Source organism: Mercenaria mercenaria, chromosome 11, assembly GCF_021730395.1.
Source record: "Mercenaria mercenaria strain notata chromosome 11, MADL_Memer_1, whole genome shotgun sequence".
NCBI lineage: Eukaryota > Metazoa > Mollusca > Bivalvia > Venerida > Veneridae > Mercenaria > Mercenaria mercenaria.
This window is the reverse complement of record NC_069371.1, coordinates 81,759,407-81,785,437: the sequence shown is the minus strand read 5'-3', so window position 1 is coordinate 81,785,437 and position 26,031 is coordinate 81,759,407. Positions and strand designations below refer to the sequence as shown.

The following is a 26,031-nucleotide window of genomic DNA, read 5'->3' as shown; positions in this document are numbered from 1 at the left end:
GTACCTGATGGCGAGTTCGATCAAATGAAGTTTGACTGTACTTTGATATTTAAGTAAATCGCAATAAGAATGCTCAAACTCTATACACTAGTTTAGTGCTATATATCAGGAGTAAATCATGAATTTACATATGTAAATAGATAAAGAGGGCTGTCCAATATGACAGACCCATACTACATAAAGCAGGTTGCGAGTAACTCCATTTTACTCTTTTTATTTGGCATCATTTCAAATAGCATTCAGGGTTTTGTAAATATAATTTTATACAAGCTAGTAACAAGTTACCAAAATAAAGAAAGATAAACCATTTCATTTCTGCATACCTATAATTTTACTATATGGTACTGCAACAGACATTTAAGTTAAATCAAAAACAGTTCCAATATTTAGGAACCCTATGCTATCAGGCATACAGACACTAAATAGCCTGAGCACCTATGAAAAAATGGTAGTCGCATAATGGCGGATTCAAATAGTTCTCAGTTTTTTTTGCTGTAAGAAGGATTTTCCTTGAAATCATTGCTATATATTGGTTGAAATCATATTGCATGCCTATACTTGACATACTGGTAGCATTTGCATGTTGAAAAAAGACTCCAAACTGATTTAACATGTGAAATTTATTCATACACCCCTACCCTAAATTGTGATTGTCATTTCAGTGTAAAAATTACGGTGTGTCCGTTTGACCAGAAATATTTTTCTTGTATCAAACATGACCCCTACTTTTCTTTGGATATTTTTACAGTATTAATGTTGATCTACAAGAAAATGTAAGGTAAAGAAATTTAAAATGGGTCTAGGTGTGTATTGCAGCATTGTGAAAACTTGTCATTTTATATAGAATATATAGTGGTGGCTATTTAGTGTGTTATAACCTATAAGAATTGTCACCCGGTAGAATTACTAAAATTTTCTGTCGTCTGCAAATAAAAAAAAATTTGTAAACATTGCACATCAACCCAGACAATTGATTTTTGAAAGAATTAAGCAAAAAATAAATGGTAATTCTATACCGGTGGGGGAAAAAGGGTGTCGGAAATGGCTTGGTTGTACGACAGTAAATAAAAATCCTAGCTATGGAAAAATAACCACAAAACTGCCTGGAGAAACTGTCAGAAAACAATATTATGTGCACAGACTTATGTGTCAGGCCACTAGAAATATTTTAAAAATACCCGAAGGCCTACACGTGTCGCATATATGCCATTTTTCTCTTTGTGTGAACCCGGAATATTTGAGCAGAAATGTGGGGACCAATGCTCAGGCCATAAGTTTAGGGAGTTTTCTTTCAAGGACTGTATTCTATGGTATACAGTAGTTTACTATTTTTGTATAATATTTTTGATAAATATAGCACTATTATATACACAACTTATACAAGGCTTATTTACATTTGTGCGGTTAATATAACTTGTTATATGTGTGCAGTGCCGGCTCAGCTGGCCACAAGGCAGCACAATAACTTTACTTATAACCATCTTTATTTCATCCTAATATCACACTCTATGCATAAGCATGATCTTTTAGGTGTGGGGTGCTAGAAAAGTCAGGCTTGGGGTCAGTGAGACCCTTTGAATAGTGTAAATCTGTATGTAATGTCATAACTTCAATAAAAACATTAACCCTTACCCTGCTAAATTTCTATAATGAACTTGTCCATCTTTCAATTTGGACAGTACCATTAACTGTTAAAAGGGGTGCATACCTAAAAGCGAACAGTGCAGATCATGATCAGACAGCATGGATGTGCAGGCTGATCATGATCTGCACTGGTCGCAAAGGCAGAATCAATCATGCCAAGCATGGTAAGGGTTAAAGAGGTAGATGCCCATGACAAGCACAACTACACTACACACTGATCACTCATGAGGTTTTGAGGACTTATGTCAAGTAGTGTAAACACTGTAAAATACAACAAATCAAAGGCTGTAACTCTGCTGAAAATCAATGAAATGCAATATTCCAACATTATGCATAACTGCACTTGGCATTGATAACTGCTGTAAGGCTGAGTAGAAATCTGCCCAATAATATAAGAGAAGTGACCAAAACATCATAAAATTTGATGAATCATTGGTCATAACTCCACTGGAAATTACCGAACCGCAACATGCAGAGAATACGCAAAAATAAGCTTGGCACTGATCACTTTCGTGAAGTTTGGTGTTATTCTTCCTGGTAGTATTGGAGAAGTTGCACAGACAAGGTAAAATACAACAAATCAAGGGCCATAACTCAATTGAAAATCAATGAACCAGAACATGGTGACATTATGAATAATGAGGCATGGCACTGATCACCCCTGTAAGGTTTGGTGAAAGTCTGCCCAATAAAATAAGAGAAGTAGCCAGAATATCATAAAATTTAATAAATCAAAGGCCATAACTCTGCTGAAAATCATCGAGCCAAAACATGCTGACCATATGCACAACTATGCTTGGCAATGATCATTCCTGTTAAGGTTGGTGTAAATCTGCCGGATGAAGTCAGAGGAGTTGCACAGACAATCTTTGTGACATACTAACAGACAGTCTGACATATGGACAGACAACAATAAATCAATATGTCTCCCCCACTTCATGTGGGAAACATAATTAGAAATCTTATTATGTATATAGCCAAAAATTATGATGCTCAGTTTATCAACATATAAAGCATCATCATGTTGTTCAGTTTATTAATACATAAACCACTATCATGTTGTTCAGTTTATCAATGCATAAAACCACTATCATGTTGTTCCATTTCTCCATGCATAAACCATCATCATATTGTTCAGTTCATCAATACATAAACCACTATCATGTTGTTCCATTTCTCCATACATAAACCACTATCATGTTGTTCCATTTCTCCATACATAAACCACTATCATGTAGTTCAGTTTATTCATAAATAAACCACCATCATGTTGTTCAATTTATCAATACATAAACCAATATCATGTTGTTCCATTTCTCTGTACATAAACTACTATCATGTAGTTCAGTTTATTCACAAATAAACCACTATCATATTGGTTTATCCACACACAAATCACCATCATGTTGTTCAGTTTATCCATATATAAACCGCTACCATGTTGTTCAGTTTAATCATACATAAACCACTATCATGTTGTTCAGTTTATCCACACATAAACCACCATCATGTTGTTCAGTTTATTCAGACATAAACCATTTTCAGTTTATACATAAATAAAACACTATCATGTTGTTCAGTTTATCCACAAAGATGCCTTAATCTCTCATTCAGTTCTTTTTCCTTCTTCAACAAAGCAGTAGTATGTTTCTTATATGCATCAAATTCCTGAAAAATATTAAGATTGTATTTAAGTTTGCATAAGCATTCATAAACATAACACACCTTATGTGACTTTTCAGTATTTCAACTTCTATGGAGTATTTCCTTTGAATATCTAAAGCAACAAATTCAAAATCTGCACTAAGGATATAACCTGAAAAATATTTTTCTCATATTTCTATTAGATCTTTTTTGAAACAGTGTACACTTTCTTAAGAATACTGGTTTGTATACTGTATAACAAGTCAATTATTACATGAAACACTCATCATTTTACTGTCCAGTTAAAAGGAGATATTCCAAGACTAACTGTGTAACAAGTCATTTTGTACATGGAACACTCATCATTTTACTGTCCAGTTAAATGGAGATGTCCAAAGACTTACAGTATAAAAAATCAATTATTACATGAAACACTGATCAATTTCACTGCGCAGTTAAAGGGGGATATCAATGGTTTACTGTATAACAGGTCAGTTATTACACAAAATACTCATCATTTTACTATCCAGTTAAACGGAAATGTACAAAGACTTACAGTATAACAAGTCAATTATTACAAGAAACACTCATCATTTTACTGGCCGGTTAAAGGGAGATGTTCAAAGACTTCTGTAGTCATAGAACCATGCTATTTTTATTCCACTGATTAATACTTTTACTGAACAATAACATGCTAAAAATGCTGTTGCCCAACAACAAAAGATATGGTGAAAATTTATAACAAATAATGACAATAATATATGTCTTAAGTGGATTATAAGCAACTGAAGGAAAAACTAAAAGATAGCACGTTATCACATTTACCAATTTTTCATACCAATTACACAGAATAATGCCAATTTATATTGTATGCACTTTCAATATCCAACCCTGAACTGCGTCATTTTTGTTCAGTTTTTTAACCAAACCTGTCATTTTGTTTTGTTTGTATGTTTATTTTTGGGTACCAGTGTGGTTCCATTTTTTAACTGTATTTCAGCTATGTAATGGTTAACCTTGCCAGTGTTCCTGGCTTTTGTACCAGTACTAACCTGTTTTTGCATGTAACTGCTCCAACTTCTCCACATAAATCAGAGGTGGAGCATTAATGATTTCAGGCACAATATATTTAATCAAATTGCCATGGAAAATATATGACTTGCCACCAGGGATCAAATTCATGACCTCACGATCCATAGATCTTCGCTCTCCCTACTAAGATATGCAATAAGACTGATTCTGCATATAAAATGGAATTGTGACAAACAATAGTGTTTCACAAGTTCATGTGTGTTACAGTACAAAGCAAGCTGGTTTGCAAATACACTAGATTAAATAAAGAAATTTTAAAACATAATTTGCTCCATAGTAATTTAGTGCTTATATTGAGGAATTATCAGATAATATCACAAGACATGCTAACAAACATCTGGTAAAACAACCATGACCTTAGCAAGTGCTTGTAGGAAACTCGCTTACAAATATATTAAGTCAAGGTAATCTCATAAAACAATGTAAATAGGATTAGCCTTTACCCTGCTAAATTTCTATAATGAACTTGTCCATCTTTCAATTTGGACAGTACCATTAACTGTTAATAGGGGTGCTTACCAAAAATAAAATCAAGCAAGAGAAATGGGCAATGTAATGTAGTACTTCAATTCTCCCTTTTGTTGAAACTTGCCCCCGTGTTTGCTATTCATTTATCTATGTTTTCAAGCATATTTTAACCGTATTTATACCCAAAAAAAATGTAGTTAAGCATTATATATTTCAGCTGCGTGTGGTAGCTTTTTAACAACATCACCAAGCAACCAAAAGTATGAAAATTACCATATGTATATACATGCGATATACAATTACCACACAAGTTCTACTGTACTGACAGAGTGTGTAAGACATGTAAAATATAAAATAAATGATAATGACAGTAACAATGGTTCTAGCCAGCTTCATCTTTTTCTGGATTATGTACAAAAAATCAACAAAATAATCTATTTAAAGTCCTGTGAGCAACAATAATAGAAAATCTTTGCACATTTCTTCAACAATATTTGGCAGACAATTTCTAACAGCAGCCATATGCCAAAGAATAATAAAAAGATCTTTTCTTTTCTCAACTCAGGTGGACTTCTACCTTAGCATATTGCTGTTATCTTTACCCAACTGATTCTTGTCCAATGCTGTGCACTATCCCCCACCCCCACTGCACTAAACCCAAGTTGATTCTTTCCAATGATGTGCACTATACCCCCTTGCACTAAACCCTGGCTGATTCTGTCCAATAATGAGCACTATACCCCATGCACTAAACACCAGCTAATTTTGTCCAATGCTGTGCACTATCCCACCCACATGCACTAAACACCAGCTGATTCTGTCCAATGCCATGCACTATACCCCTGTACATTAAACCCTGGCTGGTTCTGTCCAATGCCATGCACTATTCCCCCTGTGCACTAAACCCTGGCTGATTCTGTCCAATGCCATGCACTATACCCCCTGTGCACTAAACCCTGGATGATTCTGTCCAATGCCATGCACTATACCCCCTGTGCACTAAACCCTGGCTGATTCTGTCCAATGCCATGCACTATACCCCCTGTGCACTAAACCCTGGCTGATTCTGTCCAATGCCATGCACTATACCCCCTGCACATTAAACCCTGGCTGGTTTTGTCCAATGCCATGCATTATACCCCCTGTGCACTAAACCCTTGCTGATTCTGTTCAATGTTGTGCACTTTACCCTCATGCACTAAACCATGAATGCTTTTCTTCCAAAGGACCAGTTGGGTCAGAATTTACAGAAACAGTAAAATCAAGGTCAACTTTAGTTTAGGAATAGGCTTATAAACATATTACTTTATGAAAATCCACCATAGTTAAAACTTTTATGAGCAAACAGTTCATCTCAAGTGGAGCTATTTATTGCCCTACACATAATGCATCAACAATAATTAATACTCATAATGCATAAAAAAATCCATAAAAATCTTCAATATTTTTCATTTTCTTTCAGCCTTTTTTTTCAACACAGCATAGTGGTACCCAGCATTATCTGTAACTGGTGTTTTAACAATGTGGAAAATGTGTCCATCTTCATTCTGAAATTTTTTCAAAAAGATGTTCATTCTTTGTCTCTGTTGTGTTTTGACTTCCTGTAAAATTATGTTATTCTAACATGGTATGATTTTGTGACAGTAAAACAAAGAGGAAAGTCGAGCATTATTCCAGCAAATATGAAGTAAAATAGTACCATAACTGGTCGGAAGAATTAAGTTCACCATAATCTTTTATCACAGTATTTCAATGAGCATGTTAAATTGAAAATAAACAATGCCTTCTTATGGTTTATTGTCTGATTTGCCACAATCCATCATTTAAAATGCTTGGATATTTTAACTAATTCTTATTCATCTGAACTCTGACCTGCAGTATATCACATGATAAACAACGCCAAGGCCTTAATTATTTAATAAATAAATTGAGAACTTAATGGAGAACTGCCATAAAACATTCAAGAAAAGAGAATAATTTAACAGAGTTATGTTAAACCCTTTTATCTTTAAATATTTCATTTGATATCTTTGATGAAAAGAATTTTGCTGGAAGCTGTAATGAAAATTGTACCCTGAATTTGACATGTCTTGAATAAATTAACAATTAGGACACACACACGGCAAAAATACATGTAACTTCAATTATGAAGTAGTTGTCACTTCTTTACAGTGATTCAAGTTTATAAAGAACTACAGTCACATTTTGTTCTTTTTTATCTCACCCAATATGACACTATTGAATGATAAAACAAAGCCTTTAGATCACAAACTAGCCACACTGGAATGGATCCCACTGAAGGTCAAACCTCCAACTTCCTGTTCCTGAGGCATGTTCTTTAACAACTAGACAGTATATGTTTTTTATATCAGTTCACCCCTTTTTTTAAAGGACTTTGCTCAAATGAATATGCCTACAAAACTTTTTATCGAAAGGCCATTTTGAATCCAACTAACATAATAATGAAAAGGTCAACATTAAATATACACAGATGATTTTTTTCAATTTCCGTTACAAATCAGTTACACAACTACACTGATGTAAAGAAGCCTCTAAAAGCCAATCTTGACTAATGAACAGACAATGCACCAAGTTTTAGTTGTCCAACATAATGGGTATTTGAAGGTTTTTCTCCGATATAATATTACAGTCTTCTTGAGGTTGTTGATGAGTGAACTGTATTTTAACAGAGGGAGACATTCTACTTTCTCAACACCTAAATAGCTCAGTGGTAGAGTGCCTGCTTTGAGTATGGGAGGTCTGGGGTTCCATCCACGGCTGTGTCATACCACTAATGTGAAATACGATACTGGTAGCTCCCTTGCTTGGCACTCAGCATTTAAATAGTTGTACCAGGAGGTCAAATAGGCACAGTTAAGTATCTGTTACTGGATACCTAGTCAATATATAAATGTAACAATGTTTAATTACTGCATTCAAATACAGTAAAACACCGCTCGCTCGAGGTTGCAAGGGGATGAGCAAAATGCTCGAGTTATCCATGGTTTCGAGCGACCCGAACATTGACCAACATAAGTAGAAAATAGAATTTTTTTTTACCAATTGTCATCGGGATCATTTGCAGAGTAAACGGTGATGCGTAATAATAACGTACTTGTGAATTTTTTTTTAAAAATACACGTATTACAAACGTTATCTATGATAGACATTTCAATATGTAATTTGTAAATGGCACATATAAACAAACAACTAGGACTTTTTATTTTCATTCATCAACAAGTGCATTTCAAAATTATCATCCCAATTTTATGAACAAGAGCTGTCACAGGAGACAGCGCGCTCGACTATTTCGATGCTGGATAGTGAAACTGGGCACATCTGAGGAAACTAGCGCTGTCACTGGAGTGTTTAATGACTCCAATTGTGGATGAAAATATTGCACAATAGCCTGAGTCTATGTCAAAAATATCAGCTTAAAGTAATAAGAGAGGTAAAGATAAAATGTATCAAAACACTATATAAGTATATCCTAAGCAAAAAGGGGCATAATACATTAAATATTGGTGCCAGAGTTATGCACCTTGTGTCATATGGTGTGGGTGATGATGTTGAACAACTATTTTAAGTTTGAATCAAATCCATTCAGTAATAACAGAGACAGAGTGAAAGTGCATCAAAACTTTAACCTAAAATTCTAAGTAAAAAGAGGGAATAATTAATGAAAAATTGGTGCCAGAGTTATGCACCTTGCACCATATGGTGTGGGTGATGATGTTGAACAACTATTTTAAGTTTGGATCAAATCCATTCAGTAATAACAGAGACAGAGTGAAAGTGCATCAAAACTTTAACCTAAAATTCTAAGTAAAAAGGGGAAATAATTCATGAAAAATTGGTCCCAGAGTTATGCACCTTGTGTCATATGATAAGGGTAATGATGTTGAACAATTGTTTAAGTTTGAATCAGATCCATTCAGTAACATCAAAGATAGAGTGAAAGTGCATAAAACTTTAACCTGAAATTCTAATTAAAAAGGGGAATAATTCATGAAAAATTGTGCCAGAGTTATGCATCTTGTGTCATATGATGTGGGTGATGATGCTGAACAACTATTTTAAGTTTGAATCAAATCCATTCAGTAATAACAGAGGTAGAGTGAAAGTGCACCAAAACTTTAACCTGAAATTCTAAGTAAAAAGGGGGAATAATTCATGAAAAAATGGTGCCAGAGTTATGCACCTTGTGTCATATGATGTGGATGATGATGTTGATCAACTATTTTAAGTTTGAATCAAATCCATTCAGTAATAACAGAGGTAGAGTGAAAGTGCATCAAAACTTTAACCTGAAAATCTATGTGATAAGGGGGGATAATTCATGAAATATTGGTGGCAGAGTTATGGCCCTTATGTCAGATGATGTGGATGATGATGAGGAATAAGTATTACAAGTTTGAATCAAATCCGTCAAGTAATTACAGAGATAAGTTGAAAAAAGAGAAAGTGCACCAAAACTTTAACCAAGGTGGGGACGTGGAAAGACGCCGACGCCGGGGCGAGTAGGATAGCTCTCCTTATTCTTCGTATAGTCGAGCTAAAAATCTATATCATTTCCTTCATTTGCATGCAAACAACTGCTGATTAAAATACTAAGATTTCATAACGATCAATTATTGATTACTTAAAACTTTTTTCTGCGGGATCTTCTCGGTCCCGCAGAAAAGAAGTTTTAAGTGATCAATAATTGAGCGATATTTGATCAATAGAACTTTTCATCAACCTTTTATCAATAATTAATCTCATTAATCAGATCAACACAGCGTGTGAAATTTTTTTAATTAACCGATACATTCTGACCACCGAAAGTGTGAAAAATTTTGACACCTCTGCTCCAGTTTGTCAGAAGAAGCAAATAGTAAATTAATACACAAGGACCAAGTTTCATGCTCGAGCGATTGAGTTATCAATGCTCGACCCAGCCATGGTAATTTCACATAGAAAATAGAAGGAAATCGGCCGGGACCACATGAATTGCTCGAGCGAGCCAGGGTACTTCAGTCATCGATGCTCGAGCGAGCGGTGTTTCACTGTATAGCACTGTACAATAAGCCAGTCCAATGTATCACAGTGTGAAGGTTTTGGAGTAATCTTGCTAACATAATGACTGGGTACAATAAAACACTGTGCCTCAGTGCTAAAGACTGGAAACAATTATACACTGTGTCTCAGTGCTTATGACTGGGAACAATCATACACTGTGTCTCAGCGCTTATGACTGGGTACAATAATACAATGTGCCTCAGCGCTTATGACTGGGAACAATCATACACTGTGTCTCAGCGCTTATGACTGGGTACAATAATACAATGTGCCTCAGCGCTTATGACTGGGAACAATCATACACTGTATCTCAGTGCTTATGACTGGGTACAATAATACAATGTGCCTCAGCGCTTATGACTGGGAACAATCATACAATGTGCCTCAGCGCTTACGAGTGGGAACAATCATACACTGTGTCTCAGCATTATCACTGGGAACAATCATACACTGTGCCTCAGCGCTTATGACTGGGAACAATCATACAATGTGCCTCAGCGCTTATGACTGGGAACAATCATACACTGTGTCTCAGCACTTATGACTGGGAACAATCATACACTGTGTCTCAGCGCTTATGACTGGGAACAATCACACTATGTGCCTCATTGCAAATGATTTTTTGATATCTTTACAGCCTTTCTAATCACATGTAATAATACGCTATAAAAACCACAGTGGTCAGTATCAAACTCTTCTAGGGGGAAAACAGTCTATTCGATACTATATAACTTTTATATACTATATATAGGTCATTTTCCCCTTAAATTTGAAACTGGATCCTTTAATATAAAATAAGAAACATCAAAAGACTATACACAATGCCACTGTTCAATTTCAGTGAATAACACAACCAGGAACAAAGTGAATTTACAACACTGGATAATTACCCTTGATTCTTTTACTACACAGGTCTTCAGGAAAAAAATATTGATGTAAAATTGCTAGTTTCTACTGGAAGACTTGTTAGTCACAGGCTCTTATAATGACTCTTTTCAGAAAATTATTTCACAAGATTCTTTAATCTGAATAAGGTTACTTTAAAATCTACATGGGACTATTTGAATATCAATCTACAATTTATCCTTTACTGATAAAAATACTTCTTTTCGGCAAAAAACTAATACTGAATATTCAGATAATATTGGCATAAACGTAAGTGATGTATTTAAAGAATGTTATCTTGTAAACCTGAGATTAAATCTGACATAAAAAACTGATATATTTCTAGAGTATTACCTTGGTAACCTCTGTTGCCCTGGTTTCAGCTTCATCAAGTTCATCTTTCAGTTTTTTCACAGCTCTATTTGCGTTAACTGCAGCAGCTTCACGTCTAGAAAAAAATGTTTACAACTGAATTTCTCTTAACAAAGGATTATTATTCAACAGTTTTTTTTTCATTATATCTTTTTTATCAGAATTTCACTAAGCCATACTACTTATACCCAGGGGCAGGCACTCAGTCATACCAGTTATTGGTGTAATAGTCATTCAACCTTACCAGTTATAACATCTGACTATCACTCAGACTTACCAGTTATACAGTGTGATAGTAACTCAGCCTTACCAGTTATTGGTGTAATAGTATTTCAACCTTACCAGTTATAACATCTGACTATCACTCAGCCTTACCAGTTATACAGTGTGACAGTAACTCAGCCCTGTGACTGTCACTCAGTCTTACTCTGTAACAATCATTAAGCCCTGTCAGTTATACTACATGACAGTCACTCAGCCCTCCAATTATACCCAGTGATAGTCACTCTGCCATACCAAATATATCAGTCAAAACCAGTCTCTCTTTAAATTCTGAGAGCCTAGCAAGAGAGCTATTGGTACAATTTTACACATCTTTGTTATGACATGACCAGGCAGAAAAACTCCTGGCATCAGAGGCACCCTCCACCACTAGGTTACAGAGGTGTTTACCTCACTGCACCTTAGATTATGGTTAAAGGTATTTGGCTGTACAGTCAACTGAAATTAACACAATGATATTAAACAAACCAAAATTGAAAAACTTACTCAAATTTCTCTTGCATTTCAAATACAGACTTTTCCATGTCTGTTATTTTCTTTTTTAGCACCTTGTTGTCCGATTGCTCTTTCTGTAAGTCATGGAATAAAAGCAAAAATAAATATACAAATTACAACTTCTGCATACTTCTGACTTTAGAATTTTATAAGAAGAGACAGAACCATCTTGTTATTTGAAGATACATACAATTCTAAAGCCAAATATGTATAATCTCTGTCATTTTTCAACTCATGAACTTTTTTTTAATGCCAAAATGCTTATTTAAGTTTTATAATAATAAATTTTATTCAGTTTCAGTTTTATGATTGTATATGTCATTATTTGTGATTTTCCTACATATCTGCGATATGTCACGTTTAACTGTAAAGTGCCCTTGAACGTATATTTCATATGAAAAGGGAGCTCAACAAATCTGGTATAATAATAATAATCCAAAAACAAATATAGCAGGGGACAGACTGAAGGTAATGTATTAGGGTAGAGTATAAGGGTGCGCTTATACTTCCATGCTACTAGCTTTTATAGCGATGTAGTAGTGTCAGCCTTAGGTGTGAGAGGTCCTGGGTTCAATTCCCAGTCAGGGCTGAAGTATTTTCAGTCTGTTAAGGTAATGTACATGGTACAGTAAAACTTGAATTTACGGCTCTGCACTGGGTACAGTAAAACAAGAGCCACGGTACTAGGTACAATAAAACTTGAATTTACGGAACAGACTGGAGCCACTGCACAGGGTATAGTAAAACTGTATTTACAGAACAGATCAGAGCCAATGTACAGAGTTCTGGCACACTCCCTACAAGACTCCATTTTTACTTAGAAGTTTCTTGTACCTAGGAAACAAGTAAGTACTGGAAACACTCATCATGCTAACTGGCCACAGCTACATACTTGAAATATTTGAAAATATGGTCAAACAAACAAACTTTCAGTCAGAGTGAATATTTTCTTTTACCCTCTTGAAATAACCTTTTTACCAAAGCTCGTAAGAGCTTCATGTGATATTTACAACATCAATGTAAAATTCTTTTAAAGCTAATGCAGATGGATGAAATTAAGGATTAAAACCCTTTATTTAAAGCCAATGTAGGTGTAAATGGCAGTTAAACACGCCCTTTATTTAAAGCCAATGCAGGTGTAAATGGCAGTTAAACACGCCCTTTATTTAAAGCCAATGTAGGTGTAAATGGCAGTTAAACGCCCTTTATTTAAAGCCAATGTAGGTGTAAATGGCAGTTAAACACGCCCTTTATTTAAAGTCAATGCAGGTGTAAATGGCAGTTAAACGCCCTTTATTTAAAGCCAATGTAGGTGTAAATGGCCGTTAAACACGCCCTTTATTTAAAGCCAATGCAGGTGTAAATGGCAGTTAAACGCCCTTTATTTAAAGCCAATGTAGGAGTAAATAACAGTTAAACGCCCTTTATTTAAAGCCAATGCAGGTGTAAATGGCAGTTACACGCCCTTTATTTAAAGCCAATGCAGATGTAAATGGCAGTTACACGCCCTTTATTTAAAGCCAATGCAGGTGTAAATGGCAGTTAAACGCCCTTTATTTAAAGCCAATGCAGGTGTAAATGGCAGTTAAACACGCCCTTTATTTAAAGCCAATGCAGGTGTAAATGGCAGTTAAACACGCCCTTTATTTAAAGCCAATGCAGGTGTATATGGCAGTTAAACACGCCCTTTATTTAAAGCCAATGCAGGTGTAAATGGCAGTTAAACACGCCCTTTATTTAAAGCCAATGCAGGTGTAAATGGCAGTTAAACACGCCCTTTATTTAAAGCCAATGCAGGTGTAAATGGCAGTTAAACACGCCCTTTATTTAAAGCCAATGCAGGTGTAAATGGCAGTTAAACGCCCTTTATTTAAAGGCAATGCAGGTAAAATTCTAAGGTGGTCATATAGTTAAGTGTAACTTGACTATACCTGTACAATTTTTCCTCTCTGCATGGCAAGGTTAAGCAGTTCATCTTTCTCTTTGGTTAGTTGCTGAATTTTCCCAGAAGCCTCTGATTCTGCATTCTGTCGACTGTCAATCTGGTTCTGTAGTTTGTAATTAGCACCTGGTAAACAAAAATATATGCGGTTAGCACCTGGTAGACACATGTATGCAGTTAGCACCTAGTAAACACATGTATGCAGTTAGCACCTGGTAAACACATACATGCAGTTAGCAATTGGTAAACACATGTATGCAGTTAGCACCTAGTTAACATGTGTATGCAGTTGGCAACTGGTTAACACATGTATGCAGTTAGCACCTAGTAAACATGTGTATGCAGTTGGCAACTGGTAAACACATGTATGCAGTTAGCAAATGATAAACACATGTATGCAGTTAGCACCTGGTAAACACATACATGCAGTTAGCAACTGGTAAACACATGTATGCAGTTAGCACCTAGTAAACATGTGTATGCAGTTGGCAACTGGTTAACACATGTATGCAGTTAGCACCTAGTAAACATGTGTATGCAGTTGGCAACTGGTAAACACATATATGCAGTTAGCACCTAGTAAACATGTGTATGCAGTTGGCAACTGGTTAACACATGTATGCAGTTAGCAAAAACACATGTACAGTAGAATATATAGACCACAGTATTAAATCTGTCTGATCTTACCTTAAAGTCACTATTTTGTATCTGAGAGTTTATGCCATCTTACCATACAATTAAGTCTCTCATCTGTATCCAACAGTATATGCTATCTGATCTTACCTTTAAGTCTCTCCTCTGTGTCAGACAGTTTATGTTGTAATGCTTTAATGTCAGCTTTCAACTTGTCTTGTATAAGCTGTAGTTCTTGTCTTAAAGATTCTTCTTTACCTCGTCCCTCTTGGATGGTGTATCTAGGAAACATTGTTTTCATACATACAGTTGTAAGTTTCATATGGACTCAATGTCATTTTGGTAACAGAATTTCAGAGGTAACAGTATTTTTCAATTAGGTAACAGTATTCTCAAATTTCAATTAAGCAACAATATTCTTCAAATTGGTATTTTCAATTATGTAACAATTAAGTAACTTTATTTTTTATTTTAAGGTATTAGACCCTTAATAGAGTACGTCCTTTTTGAAGAGTATTCAATTCCTACCATAAACCTACTTTGACTGCAATTTTCAGGGGGGCATAGGTTCAAGCCCCACTGGGACCAAATTTTTTTTTCCCTTATTTTCCTTTTTTTCTAGTAAGTTTTTACTTCTTTCAAGACTTGTTATTGATTTATTGTATAAAAGTGGAAAAAATTCATTTGTTAAGCAATTTCTTGCTGTTCAAAGTGAATTAACCTCTGAAACAGAAGGGGTAGAGTTAGACATCTTTAAAAATACCGAGTTACATGTAGTAAAAGTTCTCTATTTTACCTTCATTCTTTAGATTACATATTGTGGAAGAAATGTAGGTAGGTTTTACTTCCGCCCCAAAGTTATTTTTGAATGAAGTGCGCAAAATTCAAAACAGACCCTCAGGATTCGACCTTAATTTTTCAATGTTGGGAGTAAGAATTCTGTCTCATTAAATCCGTTTACTTGAGGCACCCTAGAAAAAATGATATTGACAGTTTTTTTTTAAGTTTTATAATTGTTTACCAGTAGTTTAGTGTTTCTTTCATAAAAAATAATGGTTTAATGAATTCTCTGCAAACGTTTTGGATAAAGGCAGCCACATTGGAATTTCTCTCTACTTAACCTTGAGGAAATACCATAAATTACACAAAATTTAAAAAAAAAAAAACGGCACAGTAAAAGTTTTTAAAAATTTGCAACAAAGTGTGAAGCACGGTCAACTGTAAGAATATACCAAACAAATGCCATTTTTTAATTACTATTAAAGGTCTAATACCTTAAAGACAAACAATCTTGGGTTGTGCATCTTTGAGTCAAACAAAAAACAATAAATTGATTTAGCATTTGATAATAAAACCTTAAGGTACATATTAAACTATTTAACAGATTTTTTTCTCCCTTCTTCCTACACTCCTTTGATTAATTTCTTTTGCCAGGTTATTATTATCTCATTTCATATAAAACACTTGGATAATAATGACATTCTGCCTTTCAGAACATATTTCACCTACAGTTTTAACTAGAACTGTCACAGGAGTGACTCATAGCCCCACCATACGGTCTTGTCACAGAAGAATGGCAACCATAAGGAATCTTAAAAATACTTTGGAGTACTTCATCCTGGGCTTCCACATATAAGTAATACTGGTATAATACTAGTATAGTAATACTAGTAAATATATTAAATCTCTAATATTAGAGATACACTAAAAGTGAACACAAAAAGTGTCTTACCGACCCATGTTATCACGGAAAAATGCTTTTACTTTTTACATAGGACTTATAATAAAAAAGTTAGAAAAATATCTAAAATATTGAAAATCTAAAAATAGGATTTCTAAAAATAAACTAATTCCTGGAATTTAAGGGGAAGAAACTCAGTACAAAGGTTAAAAAAAGGTTACTTCCCTTTGGCTCTAAGCCAATCAGAATGAGATATAGTGAAAATACATCAAAATTAACCTTAAATTCAAGGTAAAAGGGGACACAATTCAAGAAAAATAGTGTCAGAGTTATGCACCTTGTGTCACATGATGTGGGTGATGAGGTGGAACATCTATTTTAAGTCTGAATCAAATCCATTCAGTAGTAATTGAGATATAGTGAAAATACATCAAAATTAACCTTAAATTCTAAGTAAAAAGGGGCATAATTCATGAATAATTGGTGTCAGAGTTATGCACCTTGTGCCACATGATGTGGGTGATGAGGTGGAACATCTATTTTAAGTTTGAATCAAATCCATTTTGTAATAATTGAGATATAGTGAAAATACATCAAAATCAACCTTAAATTTAAAGTAAAAGGGGACATAGTTCATAAAAAATTTATGTCAGAGTTAAGCACCTTATGTCACATCATCTGTGTGATGAGGTGGAACAACTATTTTAAGTTTGAATCAAATCCATTTAGTAATAACTGAGATATAGTGAAAATACATCAAAATTAACCTTAAATTCTAAGTAAAAGGGGAAATAATTCATGAAAACTTGGTGTCAGAGTTATGCACCTTGTGTCACATGATGTGGGTGATGAGGTGGAACATCTATTTTAAGTTTGAATCAAATCCATTCAGTAGTAACTGAGATAAAGTGAAAATACATCAAAATCAACCTTAAATTCTAAGTAAAAAGGGGCATAATTCATAAAAAAAAATGGTGTCAGAGTTATGCACCTTATGTCACATGATGTGGGTGATGAGGTGGAACATCTATTTTAAGTTTGAATCAAATCCATTTAGTAATAACTGAGATATAGTGAAAATACAACAAAATTAACCTTAAATTCTAAGTAAAAGGGGACATAATTCATGAAAACTTGGTGTCAAGAGTGATGCACCTTGTGTCACATGATGTGGGTGATAAGATGGAACATGTATTTTAAGATTGAATCAAATCTATTTGGTAATAACTGAGATAATAGATTTTGGGACGCGACGGGACAGGACGGGACGCGATGGGACGTGACAAAACTGACTCCTATATAACCCCCTCAAACATGTTTGGTGGGGGTATAATAAACAAGAGGGCCATGATGGCCCTATATCGCTCACCAGAGTTGATCTGGCCTACTGACCTAGTTTTTGACTCCAAATGACCCAGTTTCGAATTTAACCTAAAGATCATCAAGACACATTCTGACCAAGTTTCATATAGATTGAGTCACAACTGTTGCCTTTAGAGTGTTCACAAACTTTTTCTTTGATTTGACCATGTGACCTAGTTTTTGACCCCAAATGATCCAGATTAAAACTGGACCAAGAGATCATCAAGACAAACATTCTGACCAAGTTTCATAAAGACTGAGTCACAACTGTGGCCTCTAGAGTGTTCACAAGCTTTTGATCTGGCCTACTGACCCAGTTTTTGACCCCACATGACCCAGTTTCGAACTTGACCTAGTGATCATCAAGACAAACATTCTGAAAAAGTTTCATAAATATTGGGTCACAACTGTGGCCTCTAGAGTGTTCACAAGCTTTTCCTTTCATCTGGCCTACTGACCTACTTTTTTACCCAATATGACCCAGTTTCAAATCTGACCTAGAAATCATCAAGATAAACATTTTGGCCAAAATTCATAAAGATTGGGTCACAACTGCGGCCTCTAGAGTGTTCACAAGCTTTACCTTTGATTTGACCTGGTGACCCAGTTTTTGACCCCACATGACCCAGATTCGAACATGACCTATAGATTATCAAGACAAACATTCTGATTAATTCTCATGAGTGTCAAATTTACATTGTGGTCTCTAGAGTGTTGACATGATTTTCCTTTGATCTGGCCTTATGACCTAGTTTTTGACCCAACATGACCCAGTTTCAAAACTGACCTAGAAATCATCAAGAAAAACATTCTGACCAAGTTTCATAATGATTGAGTCAAAATTGTGGCATCTAAAGTGTTCACAAGCTTTTCCTTTGATTTGACCTGGTGACCTAGTTTTTGACCCCAGATGCAAACTTGATCTAGAAATCATCAAGACAATCATTCTGACCAAGTTTCATAAATATTGGGTCCCAACTGTGACCTCTAGAGTGTACATAAGATTTTCCTTTGGTCTGACCTACTGCCCTAGTTTTTGACCCCACATGACCCAGTTTCAAAACTGACCTAGAGATCATAAAGACAAACATTCTGACCAAGTTTTATAAAGATTTAGTCAAAATTGTGGCCTCTAAAGTGTTCACAAGCTTTTCATTTGATTTGACCGGGTGACCTAGTTTTTGAACCCACATGACCCAGATTCAAACTTGACCTAGAAATCATCAAGACATTCATTCTGACCAAGTTTCATAAAGATTGGGTCACAACTGTGGCCTCTAGAGTGTTCACAAGCTTTTCCTTTGATCTGGCCTACTGACCTAGTTTTTGACCCCACATGACCCAGTTTCAAACTTGACATAGAGATCATGAAGACTAACATTCTGACCAAGTTTCATAAAGATTGGGTCACAAATGTGACCTCTAGAGTGTTCACAAAGCAAATGTTGATGGACGACTGACAACGGACGATGCACGACGCACGCCTGGCAATGACTGGTCACAATAGTTCACCTTGAGCACTCTGTGCTCTAGTGAGCTAAAAACAATGTCTTACCTGTATTTTGTCTCAAGGGATGTATATTGATCTCTCACTGTCACTAACTTTCCCTCTAATTGCCGTATCGTATCATCCTTCTCTAACAAAGCTTTAGAAAATAACCTTGCATTCTCGTCTTTCAACCGTTCATTTTCCTGTCTTAGTTCTATATTCACTCTTTTATACTCGTCTTTATATTTTATCATTTCTTCATGATTTGAAGCAAGGTCATTAAAACGTTTATCTAAAATATTAAACTTTCTTATTTCATGGTTTATGTTCTCCTGAGCATTGTCTCGAAACTCTGTCAGTTCTTTGTTAATTCTTTCAAGTGTAGATATTCTAGTAAAGGCTTCATCAGCTCGGTTTTTTAGTATCATAATAAGCTGTGATTGTTCATCGATCCGAGATCGTAACATGGCGTTCTCTGTTTTATCATCTTTTGATAAACCCTTCAGTTTGGACAACGTAGTTAATTCTTTGTTTCCCTGAAAAAGAAGTTTATGATATTTTCAAGTACTTAAAATTTGATGTACTATGCAATACATGAAGAGTTGTTTTCAGTGAAACAACTATGATGACAACAGCTGACATGTCTTTGATCCAAAGTCATGTGATTTAAACCATATATCATACTGTAAATTACTATTAAAACACCACTTCAAAAGGTACAAATGTAACATTTTTTATGCTATTTAGAGATTCTTCATATAACTGATTGACTTTACCTAAAACGTAAATTTCATGTTAAATCTAATACCCCAGTTACATGATATACAAGCTATTGCTCAATTTCACAATCACAATATTTCATTTTCACTCCATGAAACAACAAGTGTATATTTTCCTGATGCCAAGCTAATAATATTTTTATTACATATGCATTTTTATTTTATGCTAACTAAGGAAATACTGTATTCTATCAGTTAAATATTTTCATATCTCATCACTCACACTGTGAAAATATGAAATCTATATTTTCACACTGTGAGAGATATAGCTCCGATCTACTTGTACATTGTGTATGAATTTTAAATTAAAATTTGTTCCAAAATGCACATCTCAACGTAATTAAGCATAAAATAAAAAGAAAATTTGTTTGTTTTGAGTGAATATGGAATATATCTCACCTCGAAGTGAGAAAATATTTGAAATTTTCTCACTTCTCAGTGAGATATATTCCATATTCACTCAAAACAAACAAATATCCTCTATGTACTTATGTTTATTAATTAAAATTTTTTTTACCCATAACCTGAGTACAGTCGAAAATATTGCCAGTAATGAACTACTGAGGTATGCGACATCACTTTTGATGCCATTGTAATGTGTGTGTTGTCATGTTAAAATGTTCTTTAACTAAGGATAATATTCTCAATTCTATTAAGGCTAAAGAACAAATTCATATGATTTAAAGCCTATTAAATAGATGTGTGTATAATATTAAAAACAAGAGCTCGTAGAACACAAAATGCCTCCCTTGATGCATTCAGTAATTGCACAAGGAACAAAAATTATTTGGTCACTGTGCACTGGATGTTTGACATACTGATCTCAAATAAATAATATGGGCCATTAACCAGTCATAAGTGACCTCCGTATCAAATGTGATCTTAGACCAAAGCATTCTCTAGTTATTTGGCAAAAAAAAAGTTCTACTGTTCTGGGTCAATGTGACCTTGACCTTTGACGTACTCAGCTCTCAAAATCAATAGGGATCATCTGCTGGTCATGATCAACCTCACTATCAACTTCCATTATCCTAGGCCCAAGTGTTCTTGAGTTATCATCCGGAAACTGTTTAACTGTTCCGGGTCACTGTGACCTTGAACTCTGACCTACTGACTTCAAAATCAATAGGGGTCATTCAATGGTCATGATCAACCTCCCTATCAACTTTCATGATCCTAGGCCCAAGCGTTCTTGAGTTATCATCCGGAAACCATTTAACTGTTCCAGGTCACTGTGACCTTGACCTCTGACCAACTGACCTCCAAATCAATAGGAGTCATCTGCTGGTCATGACCAACCTCCCTATCAACTTTCATGATCCTAGGCCCAAGTGTTCTTGAGTTATCATCCGGAAACAGATTGGTCTACGGACCGACGACCGACCGAAAGACCAACATCTGCAAAACAATATACCATACCTTCTTCGAAGAGGGGCATAATAATGGGCTTTGCATCGAGAAATATGTATTTGTTCTTTCATGTATTGATGTAACAATATTGCACAATATTTCAGCTGCGAAACTCATGCATATTTCTCGATACAAATTTACTGACCAATAACTAGAACTGTCACAGGAGTGACTCATACCCCCACCATACGGTCTTGTCACAGAAGAATGGCAACCATAAGAAATCTTAAAAATACTTAGTCTTTGGAGTACTTCATCCTGGGCTTCCACATGTAAGTAATACTAGTATAATACTAGTATAGTAATACTAGTAAATATATTAAATCTCTAATATTAGAGATACACTAAAAGTGAATACAAAAAAGTGTCTTACCGACCCATGTTACCACAGAAAAATGTATTTACTTTTTACATAGGACTTATAATAAAAAAGTTAGAAAAATACCTAAAATATTGAAAATCTAAAAATAGGATTTCTAAAAATAGACTAATTCCTGGAATTTAAGGTGAAGAAACTCCATACAAAAGTTAAAAAAGGTTACTTCCCTTTGGCTCTAAGCCAATCAGAATGAGATATAGTGAAAATACATCAAAATTAACCTTAAATTCTAGGTAAAAGGGGACACAATTCAAGAAAAATTAGTGTCAGAGTTATGCACCTTGTGTCACATGATGTAGGTGATGAGGTGGAACATCTATTTTAAGTCTGAATCAAATCCATTCAGTAGTAACTGAGATATAGTGAAAATACATAAAAATTAACCTTAAATTCTAAGTAAAAAGGGGCATAATTCATGAAAAATTGGTGTCAGAGTTATGCACCTTGTGTCACATGATGTGGGTGATGAGGTGGAACATCTATTTTAAGTTTGAATCAAATCCATTTTGTAATAACTGAGATATAGTGAAAATACATCAAAATCAACCTTAAATTTAAAGTAAAAGGGGACATAATTCATAAAAAATTTATGTCAGAGTTAAGCACCTTATGTCACATGATGTAGGTGGTGTGGTGGAACAACTATTTTAAGTTTGAATCAAATCCATTTAGTAATAACTGAGATATAGGGAAAATACAACAAAATTAACCTTAAATTCTAAGTAAAAGGGGACATAATTCATGAAAACTTGGTGTCAGAGTTATGCACCTTGTGTCACATGATGTGGGCACATGATGTGGGTGATGAGGTGGAACATCTATTTTAAGTTTGAATCAAATCCATTCAGCAGTAACTGAGATATAGTGAAAATACATCAAAATCAATCTTAAATTCTAAGTAAAAAGGGGCATAATTCATAAAAAAAATTGGTGTCAGAGTTATGCACCTTATGTCACATGATGTGGGTGATGAGGTGGAACATCTATTTTAAGTTTGAATCAAATCCATTTAGTAATAACTGAGATAGAGTGAAAATACAGCAAAATTAACCCTAAATTCTAAGTAAAAGGGGACATAATTCATGAAAACTTGGTGTCAAGAGTTATGCACCTTGTGTCACATGATGTGGGTGATAAGGTGGAACATGTATTTTAAGTTTGAATCAAATCCATTTGGTAATAACTGAGATAATAGATTTCGGGACGCGACGGGACGGGACGGGACGCAACGGGACGCGACAAAACTGACTCCTATATACCCCCCTCAAACATGTTTGGTGGGGGTATAAATATTGATTTTTAAGGAACATAGTCTTAAAATTGGTATGTAACAATTCATTCTTAAATTATAAAATTTACATATCATCAGTTTAAGTTGTATATATTATTATATCAAAAGAGATAAAAATTTAAAAACCTCATCTGGTTTATCTCGTGATTCTGGAGAGCAAACCATCTGTCCATTTAGCTGTACTGAATACTCCATCTTCTCTAGACTGGTTGCTACAAGATCTCACAGACTGGTTAAATTATCGCTCACTGGCCTGGCTACAATACCTCACAGACTGGTTACAATATCACTCACTGGCTTGGCTTCAATACCTCACAGACTGGTTACAATATCACGCACTGGCTTGGCTTCAATACCTCATAGTCTGGTTACAATATCACTCACTGGCTTGGCTTCAATACCTCACAGACTGGTTATAATATCTCAAGAGATCAATAACAGGAACTTCTTGCATTGGCACACAGTCTAACCAGCAATTACAGTTCCAATTAACACAAAAGAGAGTTATACAATCCTTGTAAGTCTTCTAGAAATTTTACTTCTTCATCGTCCTAATCATTTGTAAAGTCTTTACTTTAAGTGATGATTTCGTAATGCTGACTTGTATTCAATCTATCATGGTCACAATTCTTAACTAACTGCAACGTCCTCCGAGTGTAGTCTCATTTCAAATCAATCTCTTGGAAAACATGTTTACTGTTCTTTTCTGCGCACATCACTATATAGCTCCAAAAAATTATATAAAGTACTGTGGCACCTAATATATCTGTCAACTGTTTCCAAACAAACTTTCACCTGCAAAAATTCAAAGAGAATTTAAATCAGCTGTTTAAATCTAGAATAAACAAGTAGATTTATGTCCAAACCCATTGATTTACAATCACATGAACAATACAATTACAAAAGATCTAACCTGATACTTAGCTCTAGGACTAGTTTGAAGATCTAAAATTACCAAACATTTCAAATGTAAAGTAAATAACCACAATCAATTACAAATAAAGTAGGCAGTTTGATACATATACTTTGGTATTTATTGTTCATCACTCAAAGTAAAGCACTATCAAAATATTTTTACAAGAATTTTGGATATTAAAAATGTTACTTACAATATTTGTTCAATTTTTAAACATTAAAGGAAAAGGCTCTGTTGTCCTTATGATAATTCCGTCTGCTAGGGTTTCTTAAATCATTTAAAGAAGTGAAAGAATTTTCAAAATCGGCTTAAAAATGAGAAAGTTTAGGTAGTTGATAAAAATAGTGGCCATTTTGTTTCAATAGCAACAAAAAACAAAATGGCAGATTTATTCAGTTTCTAGATACATATTTGAACTGTATTTACTTATTTCTGTAAAATAATTTCTCTACTTTTTCCAGCTATAACGAAAACTATTACCATGTTTTACATCTTACACTTAAGAAACTTAAGAAATTAATCTATTTAAAAGGTTATCTGCTAAATAAAGAATCCAGCAATGTGTAAATGACGTCATATACGCACTAAAATGGCTGCCTCCATTATCTGCCATTTTCTTAAATTTCAAACTGCCATATCTTTTTCAATAGTGGTCCGATTTCAAAAATTCTTTCAGCATTATGAAAGGCTTGAGGATGGCTTTTATATAAAATTAACTTACTCTCAGGCATTCCGTGCCCTTTAATTAATCAATTTATATAATGCACGAGTTTTCAATTAAGTTCTAGCATCATTGTTGATGCATACATTCTGGATGATATGTTATGGAGAACAATGATTTACTGTGGCCTCTAGTGCATTTTGGTTCTAAATTCCAGGCCATTGTTGCCACCATAATGCTGCGTTTATACTTAGCCACAATGTCCACGATTTGAGAGAAGCGTGGTGAGTGTGGGGGCTCGTGGGATCAAATCGTGGTGATCTTGAGGGAACTTGGTGGAATCGGGATGATCGTAAAGATGGTGACAAAATTTTTGACAGTCAAAAATTTTGCCACGATTATCTCTATTTATCTTAAATCTTGAGAGAGTGTAATGGAACGTGGAAATCGTTGTAGAGCGTAATGCAGCTTAACAGACCTTAACGTAGCGCATCAGACCTTGATGCTCCATCGTATGGGGATCTTGGTGAACTTGGAAACATGATTCTAAGTTCGACTAGATCTGGAGGCATCCTAATATTGACGTTGGAGCCAACATCTTCATGCCTGAGTTCTGTGTTGAAAAGTTGAGAGTACTGTCCCAGTCGGTGCTTTCGGTTTCCACTTAACCATGGTCTCACCCTCCAGGTCTTAGGCTTTCTATTTCTTCTTCTCATTTCTCTCTTTTATATCCTGTCCTATTCCTTCCCTTGTTGCTGCTGCCGACGAGTAACTATTATAGGCATACACGAAAAATGGAAATTAAGTATCTTGTTCAGCTCTTTGATGCATAGCTCTTTCCTCTTTGGAATTTCTGGAGAGAATGAGAGGATGACCCATAACTCCTGTCTATACTCCATTCGTGCTCAAAACGTGACAATCTTGATCAAATCGTGGCCATAAATCCTGTTGGTTTCGTAATAAAACGCAGCAGGTAGTAACAAAACGTACTGAGAGCGTAAGAAAGCGTAGTAATACAAAATTCGTGCAATAAATCGTGGAGCTCCGAGCTTTTCTTTAAATCGTGGACATCGTGGCTAAGTGTAAACACAGCATAACTTTTGGAGAGGATTTTTTCACCCTCCAGGTGGGCAGTCATAGGGTTGAAAATTTAAAATTGTCCATGAAAAAAAATCAAAGAACACTTTAGTTATATATACATAATTTCAATGCATATAAAACAAATTTTGGAAAATTAATTTTACTGTATACCAGTACTGTTTTTACACTATTATTAAAATACAGACACAAATTTTTCAGTTATTTCACCAGTTAAGGAAGTAGCTTGGATAAAAAATAAAGAAGTCCATCGTGACATCACAGGGTACTTAAGGTATCTTGTGGCTAAAAATTCAGGAAAAATTATTCTCTATGTTTAAGCTAAATTTTGTGTGTGATTTACATTTAAATGTAAACAAATGCAGACATTACTGAGCACCCAAATTTCAGTAACATCTTTAACTGAAGAACACCATTTTACATCATTATTCTGGTCCAACAATGACA

The 26,031-nt window shown here is 34.8% G+C and overlaps 1 protein-coding gene across 1 annotated transcript in view; it reads right to left on the bottom strand.

Moving 5' to 3' along the window:
• Window positions 1-3,150: 3,150 nt before the first annotated feature.
• The window catches only part of LOC123531883 (coiled-coil domain-containing protein 89-like), a 34,687-nt gene continuing 11,806 nt past the window's right edge, over window positions 3,151-26,031 (bottom strand). The window contains exons 2-8 of the mRNA XM_053517926.1: window positions 23,036-23,704; window positions 19,117-19,586; window positions 14,669-14,799; window positions 13,875-14,011; window positions 11,935-12,017; window positions 11,149-11,242; window positions 3,151-3,312 (exon numbers count right to left, since the gene is read on the bottom strand). Of these exons, the coding sequence (XP_053373901.1) occupies window positions 3,226-3,312; window positions 11,149-11,242; window positions 11,935-12,017; window positions 13,875-14,011; window positions 14,669-14,799; window positions 19,117-19,586; window positions 23,036-23,104 (1,071 nt within the window). The 5' untranslated portion in view covers window positions 23,105-23,704 and the 3' untranslated portion in view covers window positions 3,151-3,225. The remainder of the gene's footprint in view (window positions 3,313-11,148; window positions 11,243-11,934; window positions 12,018-13,874; window positions 14,012-14,668; window positions 14,800-19,116; window positions 19,587-23,035; window positions 23,705-26,031) is intronic.